General features: G+C 26.6%; 4 protein-coding genes across 7 annotated transcripts; 1 reads left to right on the top strand and 3 right to left on the bottom strand.

Annotated features, from left to right (window-relative positions):
- Positions 1-85: 85 nt before the first annotated feature.
- LOC129618414 (mitochondrial ribonuclease P catalytic subunit) lies at positions 86-2,359 on the bottom strand. The gene is made up of 3 exons (XM_055533148.1): positions 1,172-2,359; positions 978-1,114; positions 86-890 (listed from the first exon to the last, which is right to left on the bottom strand). The coding sequence occupies exons 1-3, from the start codon at positions 2,270-2,272 to the stop codon at positions 551-553; spliced, it is 1,578 nt and encodes a 525-aa protein (XP_055389123.1). The 5' UTR covers positions 2,273-2,359; the 3' UTR covers positions 86-550.
- Positions 2,360-3,754: 1,395 nt separating this feature from the next.
- On the top strand, positions 3,755-6,350 carry LOC129618412 (uncharacterized). 2 transcript variants are annotated; one of them, XM_055533146.1, is made up of 7 exons: positions 3,755-3,874; positions 4,153-4,223; positions 4,329-4,453; positions 4,525-4,616; positions 5,448-5,658; positions 5,790-5,991; positions 6,051-6,350. In XM_055533146.1, the coding sequence occupies exons 2-7, from the start codon at positions 4,159-4,161 to the stop codon at positions 6,256-6,258; spliced, it is 903 nt and encodes a 300-aa protein (XP_055389121.1). In that variant the 5' UTR covers positions 3,755-3,874; positions 4,153-4,158; the 3' UTR covers positions 6,259-6,350. The 2 variants fall into 2 exon arrangements, with proteins under 2 accessions (XP_055389121.1, XP_055389120.1); XM_055533145.1 differs by lacking the exon at positions 3,755-3,874 and having other exon boundaries at positions 3,952-4,223.
- Positions 6,351-7,277: 927 nt separating this feature from the next.
- On the bottom strand, positions 7,278-13,573 carry LOC129618056 (diphthine methyltransferase). Its single transcript, XM_055532965.1, has 2 exons — positions 13,435-13,573; positions 7,278-8,412 (listed from the first exon to the last, which is right to left on the bottom strand). Exon 2 carries the CDS (start codon positions 8,392-8,394, stop codon positions 7,315-7,317), a length of 1,080 nt encoding a protein of 359 aa, XP_055388940.1. The 5' UTR covers positions 8,395-8,412; positions 13,435-13,573; the 3' UTR covers positions 7,278-7,314.
- On the bottom strand, positions 8,665-11,813 carry LOC129618028 (alpha-protein kinase 1-like). 3 transcript variants are annotated; one of them, XM_055532963.1, is made up of 2 exons: positions 10,631-11,813; positions 8,665-10,576 (listed from the first exon to the last, which is right to left on the bottom strand). In XM_055532963.1, the coding sequence occupies exons 1-2, from the start codon at positions 11,327-11,329 to the stop codon at positions 8,873-8,875; spliced, it is 2,403 nt and encodes an 800-aa protein (XP_055388938.1). In that variant the 5' UTR covers positions 11,330-11,813; the 3' UTR covers positions 8,665-8,872. The 3 variants fall into 3 exon arrangements, with proteins under 3 accessions (XP_055388938.1, XP_055388939.1, XP_055388933.1); XM_055532964.1 differs by having other exon boundaries at positions 8,665-10,564; XM_055532958.1 differs by having other exon boundaries at positions 8,666-10,282; positions 10,334-11,813.
- Positions 13,574-14,049: the final 476 nt, after the last annotated feature.

Raw genomic sequence — 14,049 nt, 5'->3', positions numbered from 1 at the left:
AATTTGATGATTCAAGAAATCAGTGTTTGAATAGTTAAAATATAACTAATGTTCTCTTTTTTTACTAAAATAAAAGAAAAAAAATAAACTCAAATGTAAATAATTTTATTGAATCTTTAGGATTAAAATAAGTACATCAAATAAAAGTAAATTTTAATTTAGGACTCAAGTACAATAATTGCAAAATCCCACTTTTCATGTTTTTCTCTTTAATTTTAAAACAATTTGTAAATAATTACATGTAATAAAAAAAGCAAACTTATTTAAGATTATTTAAATTAAGACCAAAATATTCAATTTTGTAGCTTTCATTGCACTTCATACAGGGTTCAATCCCCCTTCCCCCTCTTTCAAGGATGTATTAATTTGTTTTTTTTTTTCGATATATGTAATGTTCTGGACCTTCCCACTATACTGAATAGACTACACCGAAAGTCAGTCATTTAAATTAGATAAAACTGTGTAAAACAAAAAATTAACATTCTCTTTTTACAATAAAACCAAATTTTTTAAAAAAAAAAAAAATTTAATCAATCTATGCTTTTTACAATCATTTATTTAAATTCGGTAATTTAATGCATAACCAATTTTGGGGGACTTCATATGAATCTTTTGGATTTGCCTGATAATTTTCTGTGAAGGGCAAATGCCACGTTTCTTCAACTTTATGTGCATTTATATTAAACTTACATGGTTCTTTAACTAATATTTTACCATTCTTTTTTACTTTTATCAATGAATATAAATGCTCCTGAAGCCATCTCTTAAATATTAATTTTAAATTGTCACCCAATAAATAAGAATGTGACCTCATTAAATCTTTAGAAAAAATGTGAGTAGAAGGACCACTTTTCAATGCAGCATATAATAAAAACGGGTCATCTTGTGATCTAAATTTAGTATAAATTTTTTTTATTAGAAATGTACCTAATAAGATTTTGAATTTTTTTTTTAGTTGGCATTTAGGTTGTACTTACAAATTATCCGTCAAAAACATTTTGCAATTTTTTTTTATATAACCAAAATGTTCATTAGGCCATCGTGTCATGTGCTTTCGTCCAATTAATAAAATGTTCATATTTAAATCTTTAAAGTACTTAACAACAGAACACACCTAAAAAATTTGTCTATATATGAAATTTATTCCTTATTCATAAAATTATAAATTTACTGCAACAGGTGACAATTTTCCATTAATTGAATAAGCTACATTAAGACCATCAACTACACAATGAAAAGGTGCATGCTTATCAATGTATTTCAAAAAATTTTCCAATTCTTTAGGATTTGTTTTAAGAAAAACATCTTTATGTATTATTGCACGATCTAAGAACGTATTTCTCATCAATTTAAATTCATCATTACTTATAAAGACTCTTTCAAGGAATAAATTACAATTTTCACATTTCCCATTAAAAGAAATTTGGGTTTGAGAATTTTTTAAATTCATACTATCTAAAGTTTTCGTCAATTCATTGGTAACTAACTTACTAATAACGATATCATGTTCACCTATAAAACTTAATAAACGATTTAGGGTTTCTATTTGTTTCGTATAATCAGCTTCATTTTGTATTGATTTTAAAATAGATATAAATATTTTACAATTTGGTTGTTTTTTGTATTCATTAACCATTTCATGGAGTAATGTCCAACCTAATTCGTTATCCGTGGCATTTTCGAATGCTTTTGATATTATTAAACTGTAAACATTATTACTTGGTTTAGCAGATAATTTGGTAATCTGTAAGAGTTCTAATGATTTTTTCCAATCAGATGTGCATACTAAACCAAAAATCAAATTTTCGCATGTTGAAGCATCAAGATTATCATATTTTTCCAATATTTCTTTATATATATTTAAAATGTTTACATGCTTGTCTGCTGTAAGCTTGCCACATTCATAATAATTATTGTAAAGCTTTAACAAACATCCTAAAACTGGCGTTTTAACTTCCAAATCATTGTTTTTTAAATATTCAATATAATTTTCCACAAGGTGTAGATCATTTGTTGAGCTTAGCACGCTTATTATAAAATAATCAACATTTATTTCTGTTAAACTTTTTTTATTCAAAAGCAACTCTTTACGAAGTTCTCCAAAATCACTCTTCGTTTTAGAATTTTTTTTAGCAAAATCAGTTATAATATCCCTTAGACTGTTATCACTTGGATTTGTTACCACTAATGAACGCTTATAATTGCTAGTTTTACGAATTAACTTATTTAACCCCAAAATTGTAGAACCTCTCAATAATTTGGTCACTAGCATATTTTAGATTTTCCAATATTTTGATTTCTAAATTTATGCTAATATGAAATTAAAATTTCTATATTTAAATTTATTTTTTAAGTGCAAGTGCATAACATAACCAAAAAAAAACTAATATAAACAATAAATATTATACATCCAACAATATACATACATACATATGAAATACAAAAATCTTATACCCAACCAGAAAATTTTCTCAGGGGGAAAAAATTTGAAAATACTGGGGTGAAAACATTGTTTAAATGGTATGAATGAAAATATCCAGTTATATACGACGCAAATGTAGAAAGGCCTTTTCTCTTCTTTCCTTTTAAAGATATCGTCTTAGAAAATTGTTTAACTAAAATTCTGTATATATATATTATGTGGTTTACAAGGATTTCGCTTAAAAATTTCAGAAACTTTATATATTTTCATCACAATCTAAGCGGTACAATACATTAAAATATTTCGTTCAATATTTCTTACGAATTCAGTGTATATATATTCCGTTTTAACTTGTCATCTTTTTAATTCTTATTTTTTGCCCTTATCTATTTGACATAAACAAAGGACATTCATATGAGTCAAATAATTTTTTAAATGGTATTATATTCTTCTCTTGTAAAAAATTATTGAATAAATTTAGAAAGAAATAATCACGTCACATACTTCCTTAAATTTTATACTATGACATTTCGAAACTACTCATGAATTCAAACTACTCATGAGTATATAGGCGAAGTTTGTAAATGCAACGGTCTTTTTCGATATATGAGTAAATTATAACATTAACATTTTATAAAATGGTATGGCCTTTTTTTTTCCATATAACTCTTTTTTTAATGTTCAAATGTCAATTTAATAAGAGAAAAGACATTTCGAAATAATAAAATTAAATTCCAAAATAATAAGAAAATAAGTAAAATAAGAATTTTTCCGATAAGAAAAAATCTATCTTTGTTTATTAGATACACTATTTCCAACTATCGAAAAAAAATAACACAACTTTACAGATCTTCTACGTATTTATTTCGAGGTAGTGTAGTTGTGGTCAGTTTTGGCTACTCATGACTAACTTAAACACTTAAATGAAATACGAATAATAAATTACCACAATTCTACTATAATTATATATTTAAAAAGTATTTTTTTAAATATGTATACTTGAATTGAAGCATTGCCTATGTAACCACCAAGTAAAATTTTTTTTTAAACTGTCACGAATGTTAAATAAATTTGACATTTATGACAGTTATGAACATTATAAAAATGTGTGATTACATTTCGTATACGACATCTGCATAATATAGTAAATATATAATTTATTTGTATGTATGTATATATTTTTACTAAAATATATTTGACAAGTTGATGATGTAAACATAGCAAATTGCATATGTTCAATTATAATATTCTTATTATATTTATATGCATGCACATTATATACATACATATATTAAATATTTACTATACAATCTATCATAATAATTGTAAACTATTGTAGTGAACTGATAAGCAAGAATTTTTTTTTTTTTTAGAAAATTAGGATTTGGTGAATTACTTAATTAATTTCTTAATCAAATTAAAAGTATACTATAGGATTTTAATATACAATATGTGATTTATTTGTTTTTAAAATGAAATAATGCAAAGTATTAGGTAGCAGCATAATTTTTTTTTTATATATGGAAATTAACCAAAAAAAAAACGAAAAAAAAAAATCAAAACTTTTTAATTCAAAGAAACGAAAAACGGCTGCCTAATACTTTCGAATTTTTTAAATTAAAATCTATTTTCTATAAATGTCTAAGATACTAACTTTTATAACGAATTTTAGTTTAATTAAAAGAACAATATTAAATAATAATTATAAAACGTCCTCCTCCTTTCTACAGAAATTTATGAGTACAAATGATAATAAAAAAACAGCAAGTAATATGACGAATTTATCAAATGTTTTCCACCAGTAAATATTTGAATAAAAATATAAAAAAAAATTCTAAAGAAATTTTTATTAAATTTTCATGTTATTCAAACTCTTTTGTTTTAAAAAATGCATATTGTATTTTAGATTTGAAAAAATGGATAATGTTCCTGATGAAATATTTAAAGGATATAAGGATCGATATAATGGTATAACTATTAATAGTAAAGATTATAATAATGGAGATATTGATTTTGCCAAAAAATTACAAGGTAATGATCATACATTATTAATTATTTATAATTTTTTATTAATATAATTCATTTTCTATTTTAATAAATAGATTCTTTAAAATATTGGAGTGAAAATTGTTTTCGAACAATATGGTTTAATATTGAAACTGAAAAATCAGATTGGGTGCCACATTTAGTTAAGGTAATTTTGAATTACATAAATCCATAAACAGCAGTTATATATACTTAAATGACATACCTACATATATGTACATATATCATTTATCACGCGGTAAAAAAAATTATAATTATTACAACTCTTGTATACATAAGATTTTATAGGTATACCTAACCTAGTAAAAAAGCAAAAACAGACAAGGTCAAAATTACAATTTTTTTATTGTATGTATCTACTGAATACTAGTCTATGAATATAAGTAGAATAATAATACAATGTATGAGAAACTTTAATTGAATGCATGTGCCTGGGTATGTGCATTTAGAAGATACAAAAACTATAAAGAAAAATTTATATATATGTACATACAAACATGTTTAATTGAAAATATGACTGAATGTGCGTTTACTGCAAAACATGGATATAATGTATGCTTGCATTGAATTAGATTCATATATTGCAGACAAAGTGAACAAAGAAAATTTTAGAATACGTACATACGTGGATTAACTCACTCATAATTAAGATATTTTAGAATGCATAATTTTATGTTGTACGTATGTACATTAATGTAAATAATAAAAATAGAGGTGTATACCTATGTGTGTATACCTACCACAAAAAATACTTACTGATTTTTATTTATTCAATATCAATTATGAAAATAAAAAGTCTAGACATTTTTAGATGGAAATATTTTATAATATTAAATAAATTAGAAAATACAGGCAACAATAAATTTTATTTACATACATACATTATGTAGATATTCTATAACATTGTATATTACCCGCCAAAATATTTTTAATCTTAAAATGAAAACATCTGCTCTTTTATTTTTTTTTTGTTTCAAAGAATGGCTTCGATTATCATCATGCAAAACAAGGTTATGTGTTGATGTTTAAATGGTTGCCATCTGAACCAGATAATTTACCTAAATATGCACATACAATGTTAGGTGTTGGTGGATTAGTTATTAATAAAAATAATGAAGTTCTTGTTGTACGTGAAAAGCATGCAATTGTTGCAAATTTTTGGAAATTACCAGGTGGTTATGTTGAACCAGGTAATCTTTAATTATGACTCTTTATATAGTAATACTTTTTCATTTTATTAGATCTTTATTTGCTTAAGTACATACATACATAAGTATATTTATAAAAATATGACATGTGTTTTTTTTTTTAATCATTTTAGGTGAAAATTTAGTTGATGCTGTTATTCGTGAAGTAAAGGAAGAAACTCAAATTGAAACAAAATTTTTATCAGTAGTGAGTTTAAGACATGCACATGGTGCAGCATTTGATTGTTCTGATATATATACTGTAATTGCTTTAGAACCAATCAGCGATAATATTATTCCAGCAAAATGTAATCGAGAAATAGCTGAAGTAAAATGGTAAGAACAAAATGTTTAGATTTTATGTTGAAACATTATTCAGTATTATTTTTTTTAAGGATTTCTGCAGAGGATTTTTTAAATAATGATCGTATCAATAAAGGAAATCGTTTACATTTACAAGTATACCTAGAAAATAAAGCTAAAGGTATTGTTTTTGATTGTGAAGATCAAATACATCAAACATTGAAAAAAGAATATAAAGTTTATTATGTTAAACATGTTAATGAAAGCAATAATAAAATAATTGAAAATAAGAAAGATTAACAAGCTCAATTTTGTTGATTATATATTAAAAATACCGTCAAATTATTTTCAATAAAATTAAACATTTTTTGATATAAACTCATATTTTACAATAAAACACCGAATCAAAATTTAGAATATTATGTAATATTACGAATACTTACTGTAGTATTTTTATAATTATAATTTTTTTTTTTGAAATATATTATCTATGTAATTGTTATATAGCTTAAATAATTATAATATTATTATATTATTTGATAATTTTGCACATTTTTAAAATATTTTATTTATATACATACTATATAAGCACAATAAATATGTAAGTTATTTTTATAAAGAAAAACAAGGGCCTTATAAACAATGTGGTAAAATGATATTTTATACCAAAACGATTTTATAGAATTTGCTTCAACTGTTTATTATTATTTTATGTATAAAAAATGTACCTTATGTTATTTATTTTTTTGGTTTTTTTGCTTTTAAAATATTATTTTCATTTATTTTAATAAACATGTATGCAATAAAACAAATTTAATTTTAATATTTTATTAATCGACGATGTAAAAAGTTATACCTGATTTAATCGCTAAGTTTCTTGTTAAAATATTATTTAAGTATGGAAATTTTTTGATTTGTATAATTTTAATTTAAATATCTACTTAAGGTTTTTAATTCTCTAATATAAGTAATTGAATTATAATATTTTCATATTATTGAATAAAATTTATTGGGGCTTAAAATTTATATTAACTTTTTGGGATTTTCACGTTAGGAATGTTTTATCGAACTTTGTAATTTAAAAAAAAAAAGATCTAAATGTATTACTTTACAAATTAGTATGTTTTATAGCTTTAAAAATATCTTTTTTTTTGTGGCAATATTTAATTGAAATGCAAATAAATTAATTATTTTTATTAAATTATAGAAAAGAAAATGATTTTTATTTCATTGTTTAAATTTTAATTACATATACATAATAATTTTTTTAATTATAATCGAATTCAATTTAATTTCAATTCTTAATATTATGAATTTTTATTTGACACCTTTTATGAAATTATAATGTTCTTGTAATTATTCAGAATTATTAATTATCTTTGATACACAAAGTTTATGATCATAAAAAGAACATGTTCCCATAATTAAATTATTTAATTTTTCATTTTCCTCGAATGTTTGACACCAATCTGCACCATAGCAAATACTTTCATGTTCCTCATAAGCACCTTTTATTTCCATGTTCTGGGAATCATCAAATATTTTTACTATTGTAAAATTTTTATACATGCAAGCACATAATAATAAATTCTGATTGTGAGTAATTGGATCAGAACGAATTCTCCAAATACCACCTTCTAAATTAACTTCTTTAACTGAATTTTTTAAATTTCTTGTATCAAATATTCTTAAACGATCATCATAACTTCCAGTTATCAATATATTCTCCATTTTAGGATGACTCAACATAGCAGTAACTCCAGCAATATGCGAATAATTTGTATAGTTATTAGTTATATTTTGTGGATCACGAATATCAAATGAGTTTAGTGTTGTATCATCGCCACCAGTAAAAATACGATTAAAATTCCATTTATCAAAACTGCATGTCCATGCTTCAAAATTATGTGCTGACCAAGTTTTTAATTTGATTAATTGTACACCATCATAATTTAAAAGAGATACACAACCTTTAGAATCTGATGTTATAAGTTTGTAATTATTAAGCTCATTATTAACATTTGGTGACCATTCTAATGACAATGCCAATAAATTATCATCATTTGAATTCAATTGAATGCTACTTTTCAATACAAGCTTATTATCTTGAATATTATAGATATGAATTTCACCCAAAGCATTCGCGGCACCTAAAATTGGGAACTCTTCTCTATGATAATTTAACCATTTCATGTCTAGTATTGCAGCCGTTTCCAAGCGGAATTCTTCCTTCAAAATGTTGTTCTTTAATTCGTATTTAAATAAATAAATTCTACCTTTACGACGACATGGTGCCTGAGAAGATGTATTATTATCTACGTCATCCAATTGATAAGTGCCACATGCAAAATATTCTGAAAAATTTGGATGCAAGCACCATTCAACTGAATCAGCTGAATATTCTGTGTCTACAGTATGAAGTGTTTGAATATTCATTTTAAAGAATTCGATAAGCTGAAATTAATTAAATATTTTAAGCAATTTATTCAATCACCATTTAATATATAAAAATATAAAATAAAGAAATCGACAAAAAGTAATATTAGCAAAAATAGCCATTTGCGGAAACAATAAACAAAAATTTCTAAGCCAAATAGTCTGGATTAAATGAAAGATCAATTATTTATAAATTTAAACTCAATGTGTTTCTGTTTTATTTCTAAATTAAAATTTTCGTGTTGAGATTACTACAATTAGGTAGTTTTTTAAAATTATGTTTTTTTAAAAAAATCTAAAAGGGTTCTTCTTTCTATATAACTTAAAACTATCTTAATTCGTAAGTTATTATAATCTATCATAATACTACAAATAATTTTGTAACATACAATTTTTTTTCCATTTTTCATTTTTAAAACTAAATAGTATGTAATAGATACATGTTTAAATGTAATAATATGTTATTTATATAATAACTTTATTTTGTTTTCATTACAATAATAGGTTCTAAGATTTTCAAAACATCATTATTTTCAGATTGTGCAAAATCTTTTCCGGGGTTTTTAACAAAATCCTCATTTGTATTATTTGATAATTGTTGTTGTTGCTGTTGCTGCTGTTGTTGTTGTTGTGGCTGCTGTTGGTTACCATGATGCTCAGTTGTTTGATTTTGTTGTTGCTGTTGTTGATATGAATTGTTCATGCTTGTATCTGGTGTTGAACATTGACTTGGATTTGGTGATACTGAATGCAATTGGGCGTATAACTCTTTGGCTCTTAATTCAATTTTTTTTTTTTGCTCAGGATTTTGTGATTTTAAACGTCTTAAACGAGCGTACTCTGCTTGTTTTGATAACCGTGCGCGCTTTTCTTCTTCTGTTTCAGTTGCGCGAACTTGAGCACGTTTTAATCGAGCACGTTCACTTAAGCTTTTAAGGCGGACTGATCGTTCTTCAGGTGATTCATTTGCCCGTAATTTTCGTTGGTGTGCTGCCATCTTGTCTAATCTTATACGACGTTCGTCTTCTGTTTCTTGAACTCTTCCACTTCGTCTTCTTTGCCTTCCAGGTGAAGCTAACATCTGATTGATTTCATTTTCCAACAAAGTGTTGACTTTGTGTTGTCGAAGAGCTTCCTCTTGTAATTCAAGTGGTAATCTTGAAAAATCATTATCATTGAAAATTTTTCTAGGACGTCCTCTCATAAGTTTCGGAAGTTCATTACCCTGTATTGGTGCTGGCTGCAATGATTGCTGTTGTTGTTGTTGCTGCTGCTGTTGTTGCTGTTGCTGCTGTTGAGGTTGTTGTGCAGATACAGTTATAGTTGTCGATGGAGTATTATTTGAAGAGGAATTTATTAAAGTATATGGAAGAGTTCCAGGTGCTTGTGTTGTTTGAAAATGTACGGGTGTAAAAGGTGGAGGAACTGTACCTGAGGCCAAACCCAATTGAAATCCATTATGATAAACGGGATAGTATTGTTGAGTACCAGTTGTAGATGATGTGGGTGGTGTAACCACAGGAGTTGAATTTGAAAAGTTGTTTACATATGCGAATTGGTTATAAACGGGTGCGGTAGAATTTTGAATCTGTTGTTGTCCTTGTGTATTTTGGGATTGATGCTGTTGTTGTTGTTGAGATTGTTGCTGCTGCTGTTGTTGTTGCTGTTGTTGTTGTTGTTGCTGTTGGGATTGTTGCGGCTGTTGCTGATTAACAAAATTTCCTTGTAAGTTTTTAACAACTTTTGGATCAAGTTGAACTTGCATTATTGTTACACTCTTAACATTGCTGGGCTGAGTCTTCTCTTTTATAAATTTGTTTTGATAATATTCTATTGTACTAGCAACAGTTCCGTATAAAACCGGTTTTACATCTTTCTCGTACATTGCCTGTTGAAATATCGCATTAGCTTGTTGTGAATTGTCTAATGCTATACCTACAGTATTGTTAGAGTTTTGTCCAAGTTTAAAATTTTGGGAAAGTTTACCCGGCGCCTTGTCAATATTTGTCTTCAAAGATTGATTAATAAACATATTTTGATAATATTCAATTGAATTGGCTAAAGTCGAATGAGGATATGCTTGCTGTGAATTTTGTATATTAGACGCTTGGTGTTGACTTCCTTGGCCCTGTTGAGGATGATCAAGTGGTTGAATGCTCTGATTTGATTCCTGAGATAGATCCTGGTTTAAATTATTTATACCTAATTCTTTTAAACGTTTTTTATTAAGTCTGACCTTTTTTGCGTAATCATTCAGTTTCCTAAGCCTTTCCTTCCTTTCTTCGCTGGTTTCTCTTGCAATTCTTGATCTTGCTCTAGCAGCCATTTCAGCTAATCGTTCCTTTCTTTGTTCTGGTGTTTCATTTGCTCGATATAAACGCATACGTTGGGCTAATTTGGCCAAACGTTTTGCTCTCTGCTCAGGTGATTCCATTGCTCTTCTTAATCTTTGACGTGCAGCGTTCCTCACTAAACGCATGGCACGCTCCATTTCACTTTCATTTAAGCGTCTTATTCTATTAGCTTCTGCATTACGAGCTAAACGCTTTCTATATTCTTCTTCAGACTCCCGGGCGCGACGTTCTCGCATTCTTTCAGCATTTCGAGCCAAACGTCGGGCCCTGGCTTCTGGACTTTCGTTCCAACGTTGTTTATGTGATCCAACACTGGATGGGTATGGCGACGGAGTTGCACTAGGCTGTCCAGGTGATATAAGCATATTAACAGGGTTAAGGGTACCACTCCCAATGTGTTGCTGTTGCTGTACTTGTTGTTGCTGTTGTTGTTGCATGTGAACTTGATGATGCTGCTGTTGTAATTGAGCTGGTTGGGGATGATGGTGTATTAAAATACCAGCACGAGGATTAATTCCCAGCAAATTTGCAGAATATTGGTCGTTTGGTTCGACTTTTATTAAGTTTGGATTTGGATTCATTTTTGAATGTGTTGGTTATGCGCGACCTTTAGAATTTACTTAAGCTTTCAAATAACAATTTTTTTTTAAAAATGAAAAACTAGTTGATAAAATTAATGAAATAAATTTTTTCTATAATTGTTTATAATATTTTATACTCTCTCCAATAATTTTTTTTTGTTTGTAAACAGCATTGTTAGTACGAAATAGTAATAATGCTTCTAAATAAAATTTGACGCAGAAATTAAATTTTTTCAAAGATGTCATTTTGACATTTTCTTGGCGTTGTAGTAAGATGATTCTAATTAGAATTGAACAAAATTTGGCTGGCCCTTGAGTGGCTAAAACCACGCCATTTTTTTTTATAAATTTTTTCTTCAATTGAATACGAATATTGTTTTTTATGTAATTAAAAGAGATAATGTATTAATACAATATTTTGACTAGAAAAATATAATATTAAAAATCTTGTTGCTTCACAGAAAAAATCAATTAGATTACTGATTCACGCGCCTCTATTGTTAAATATGAACAGAATTAAAGTATTGCCAACTTGAAATTCTTTCTGCAAAGCAAAAGAAAAAAAAACAAGCATTTATAGAAGGTGTTACAACCTTACAAAATGAAACCATTTTTTTTTTTATACTCGGCATTTCGCATCTCTCAAATGCTAGTTTCATTAATCAATATGGTTTTCAATTTTAATTCTAGGTATTTTTTTTATTTCTGAAACCCTGAAACTTTAAAATTGGAAATAAAACAACGTTTATATTTTCATCTAAAATACTTTTATACCTATTGGTGCAATTTTTATTATGATAATATTTATAAATTAATTTGAAAACACAAAATTTCAGTATAAAATTTTCTTTCCACTTTTTGTTAGTTAAATTTGAGTAAAAACTTAACCGAAACACTTTCATTTTCGTTTTTGTTTTTTTCTTTTATGAATTAATACAATCCAATAATAACAAATCACATTTCTTCCTTAAAAACCTATTAATCTATCGGCCAAATTTGGCTTGATTATCTTAGGCATTTGGGCTCTGATGTTACGCATTCTTTCTGCTGATTTTTTTAATCTTTTCGCACGTTCTTCTGGTGTTTCATTAGCTCGTTTTAATCCTAAAAATATAGTAATATTGTAAATGATACTGATAGCAAAAAAGTAATCAACTTGCTTTGTCTTTCAGCATTTTTCATTAATCTTATAGCTCTTTGAACTTCAGTCTCATTTTGTCTTCGCATTCTATTTGCTTCAGCATTTTTTTTCAACCTGGCTCTGTATTCTTCTGGAGTTTCTTGTGCTCTTTTTTCTCTCATTCTGGCTGCATTTCGGAGTAATCTTCGTTGTCTACAATTTGACCATATTCTTTTTTAAGTAATATTATTGATTTAAAGAACCTTAGGTTACTTATTTTCTGACTCACCTTGCTTCAGGACTTTCATTCCACTTGTAGCGTGACGATGTTTTAAAACTTTTCTGTGTATCCAAATTTAATAATGTTGTTCCGCAATCAAAATTTATATTCAATTCCGTATTATTGTAATAAATCGATGATTTATTATTATTTTGCCGTTTTTTGTTTGGATCGTTTTTAGCTGGCGCTGGTATATCACCACCTGGATTGTTTAATTGATTTAATCGAAAATCAGTGTTATATACTGAAAGCAATTCTTCGTCACTAATTTTTTCTGTTTTTATTATTGTAAAGACTGAAGAAAAATTCCCAGCCCCGTCTTGAACAACCTCACTCATCCTCTTAGGATCAAATGCAGAATTTTTCTTTTTGCTTGTTTACAAAAATATTAATACTTCATTTCATAGCTTTTCTTTTCAAAAGTAATTTACTAATTTGTTTCGAGGTTTTTTTTAATTTTTCTTTGCAAAAATTTTAAACACTATTTTTTTTTTTTTTTTTCAATTCTAATGAGAAGAGGTAGTCGATATGTAGATTGTTTGTGTGTTGCTAGTTTTCTGCGCACAGATTTTGACAGTTTTTGACATAACCAATTATCACAATCAACGAAACAAGTTATAATAACAAATTCAGACAACTAGACACGATTTTAAAATTTTGTTTTTATCATTGATATTGAAATTGAAACAAATTTATTTTACTTACGGTGGCTTCACTTTTTGGAAAAAATAAAATTTCTATTAGTAACTTCGAAAAAATTAAAATCCTTTCAAGCTCCGAGAATAGCGGCCCTTTAAAATTTAAAATGAAACATAAACAAAAAAAAAGACACGTTTGACATATGTTGAAATGGCGGCGTTCCTAATGAAAGCAAACGAATAAAAGCTTGATCTAAGTACATATTCGGACAATGTGTAATTTCTGTAAATTTAAGTAAACATCATTTTACGATGACTATATGATGTAATAATTTATAAAATATTTCAAAATAGATTTCTCGATAAACCATAAAAAAATAGATAATTTTTTGCAAATTATGCACTTATACTAATTGTTTGTAATTTAAATTATCTATGTTTTTTCGGTTTTTAAATATAATATTAAAGCCCCCCTATCTACAAATACCATAATTAACAAACCTTACTTCATCCGATTTTTCGAAATTTCAAGAACCCTTTTTTTTTAAACTGACAATGTCAATTTTTTTTAAATTAAATGTTTTCATTTTTAAGTAATATCTCAAATATATGACAATGTTGATTTTGAATTATACTCATAATTTTTAGAAGTAGCTAATTACAACCATAATTTGAGCTCATA

The sequence above is a fragment of the Condylostylus longicornis genome, unplaced genomic scaffold, assembly GCF_029603195.1.
Source record: "Condylostylus longicornis isolate FDR11 unplaced genomic scaffold, ASM2960319v2 ptg000006l, whole genome shotgun sequence".
Taxonomy (NCBI): domain Eukaryota; kingdom Metazoa; phylum Arthropoda; class Insecta; order Diptera; family Dolichopodidae; genus Condylostylus; species Condylostylus longicornis.
The sequence above is the reverse complement of the archived record's forward strand: the minus strand, read 5'-3'. Positions and strand labels throughout refer to the sequence as shown.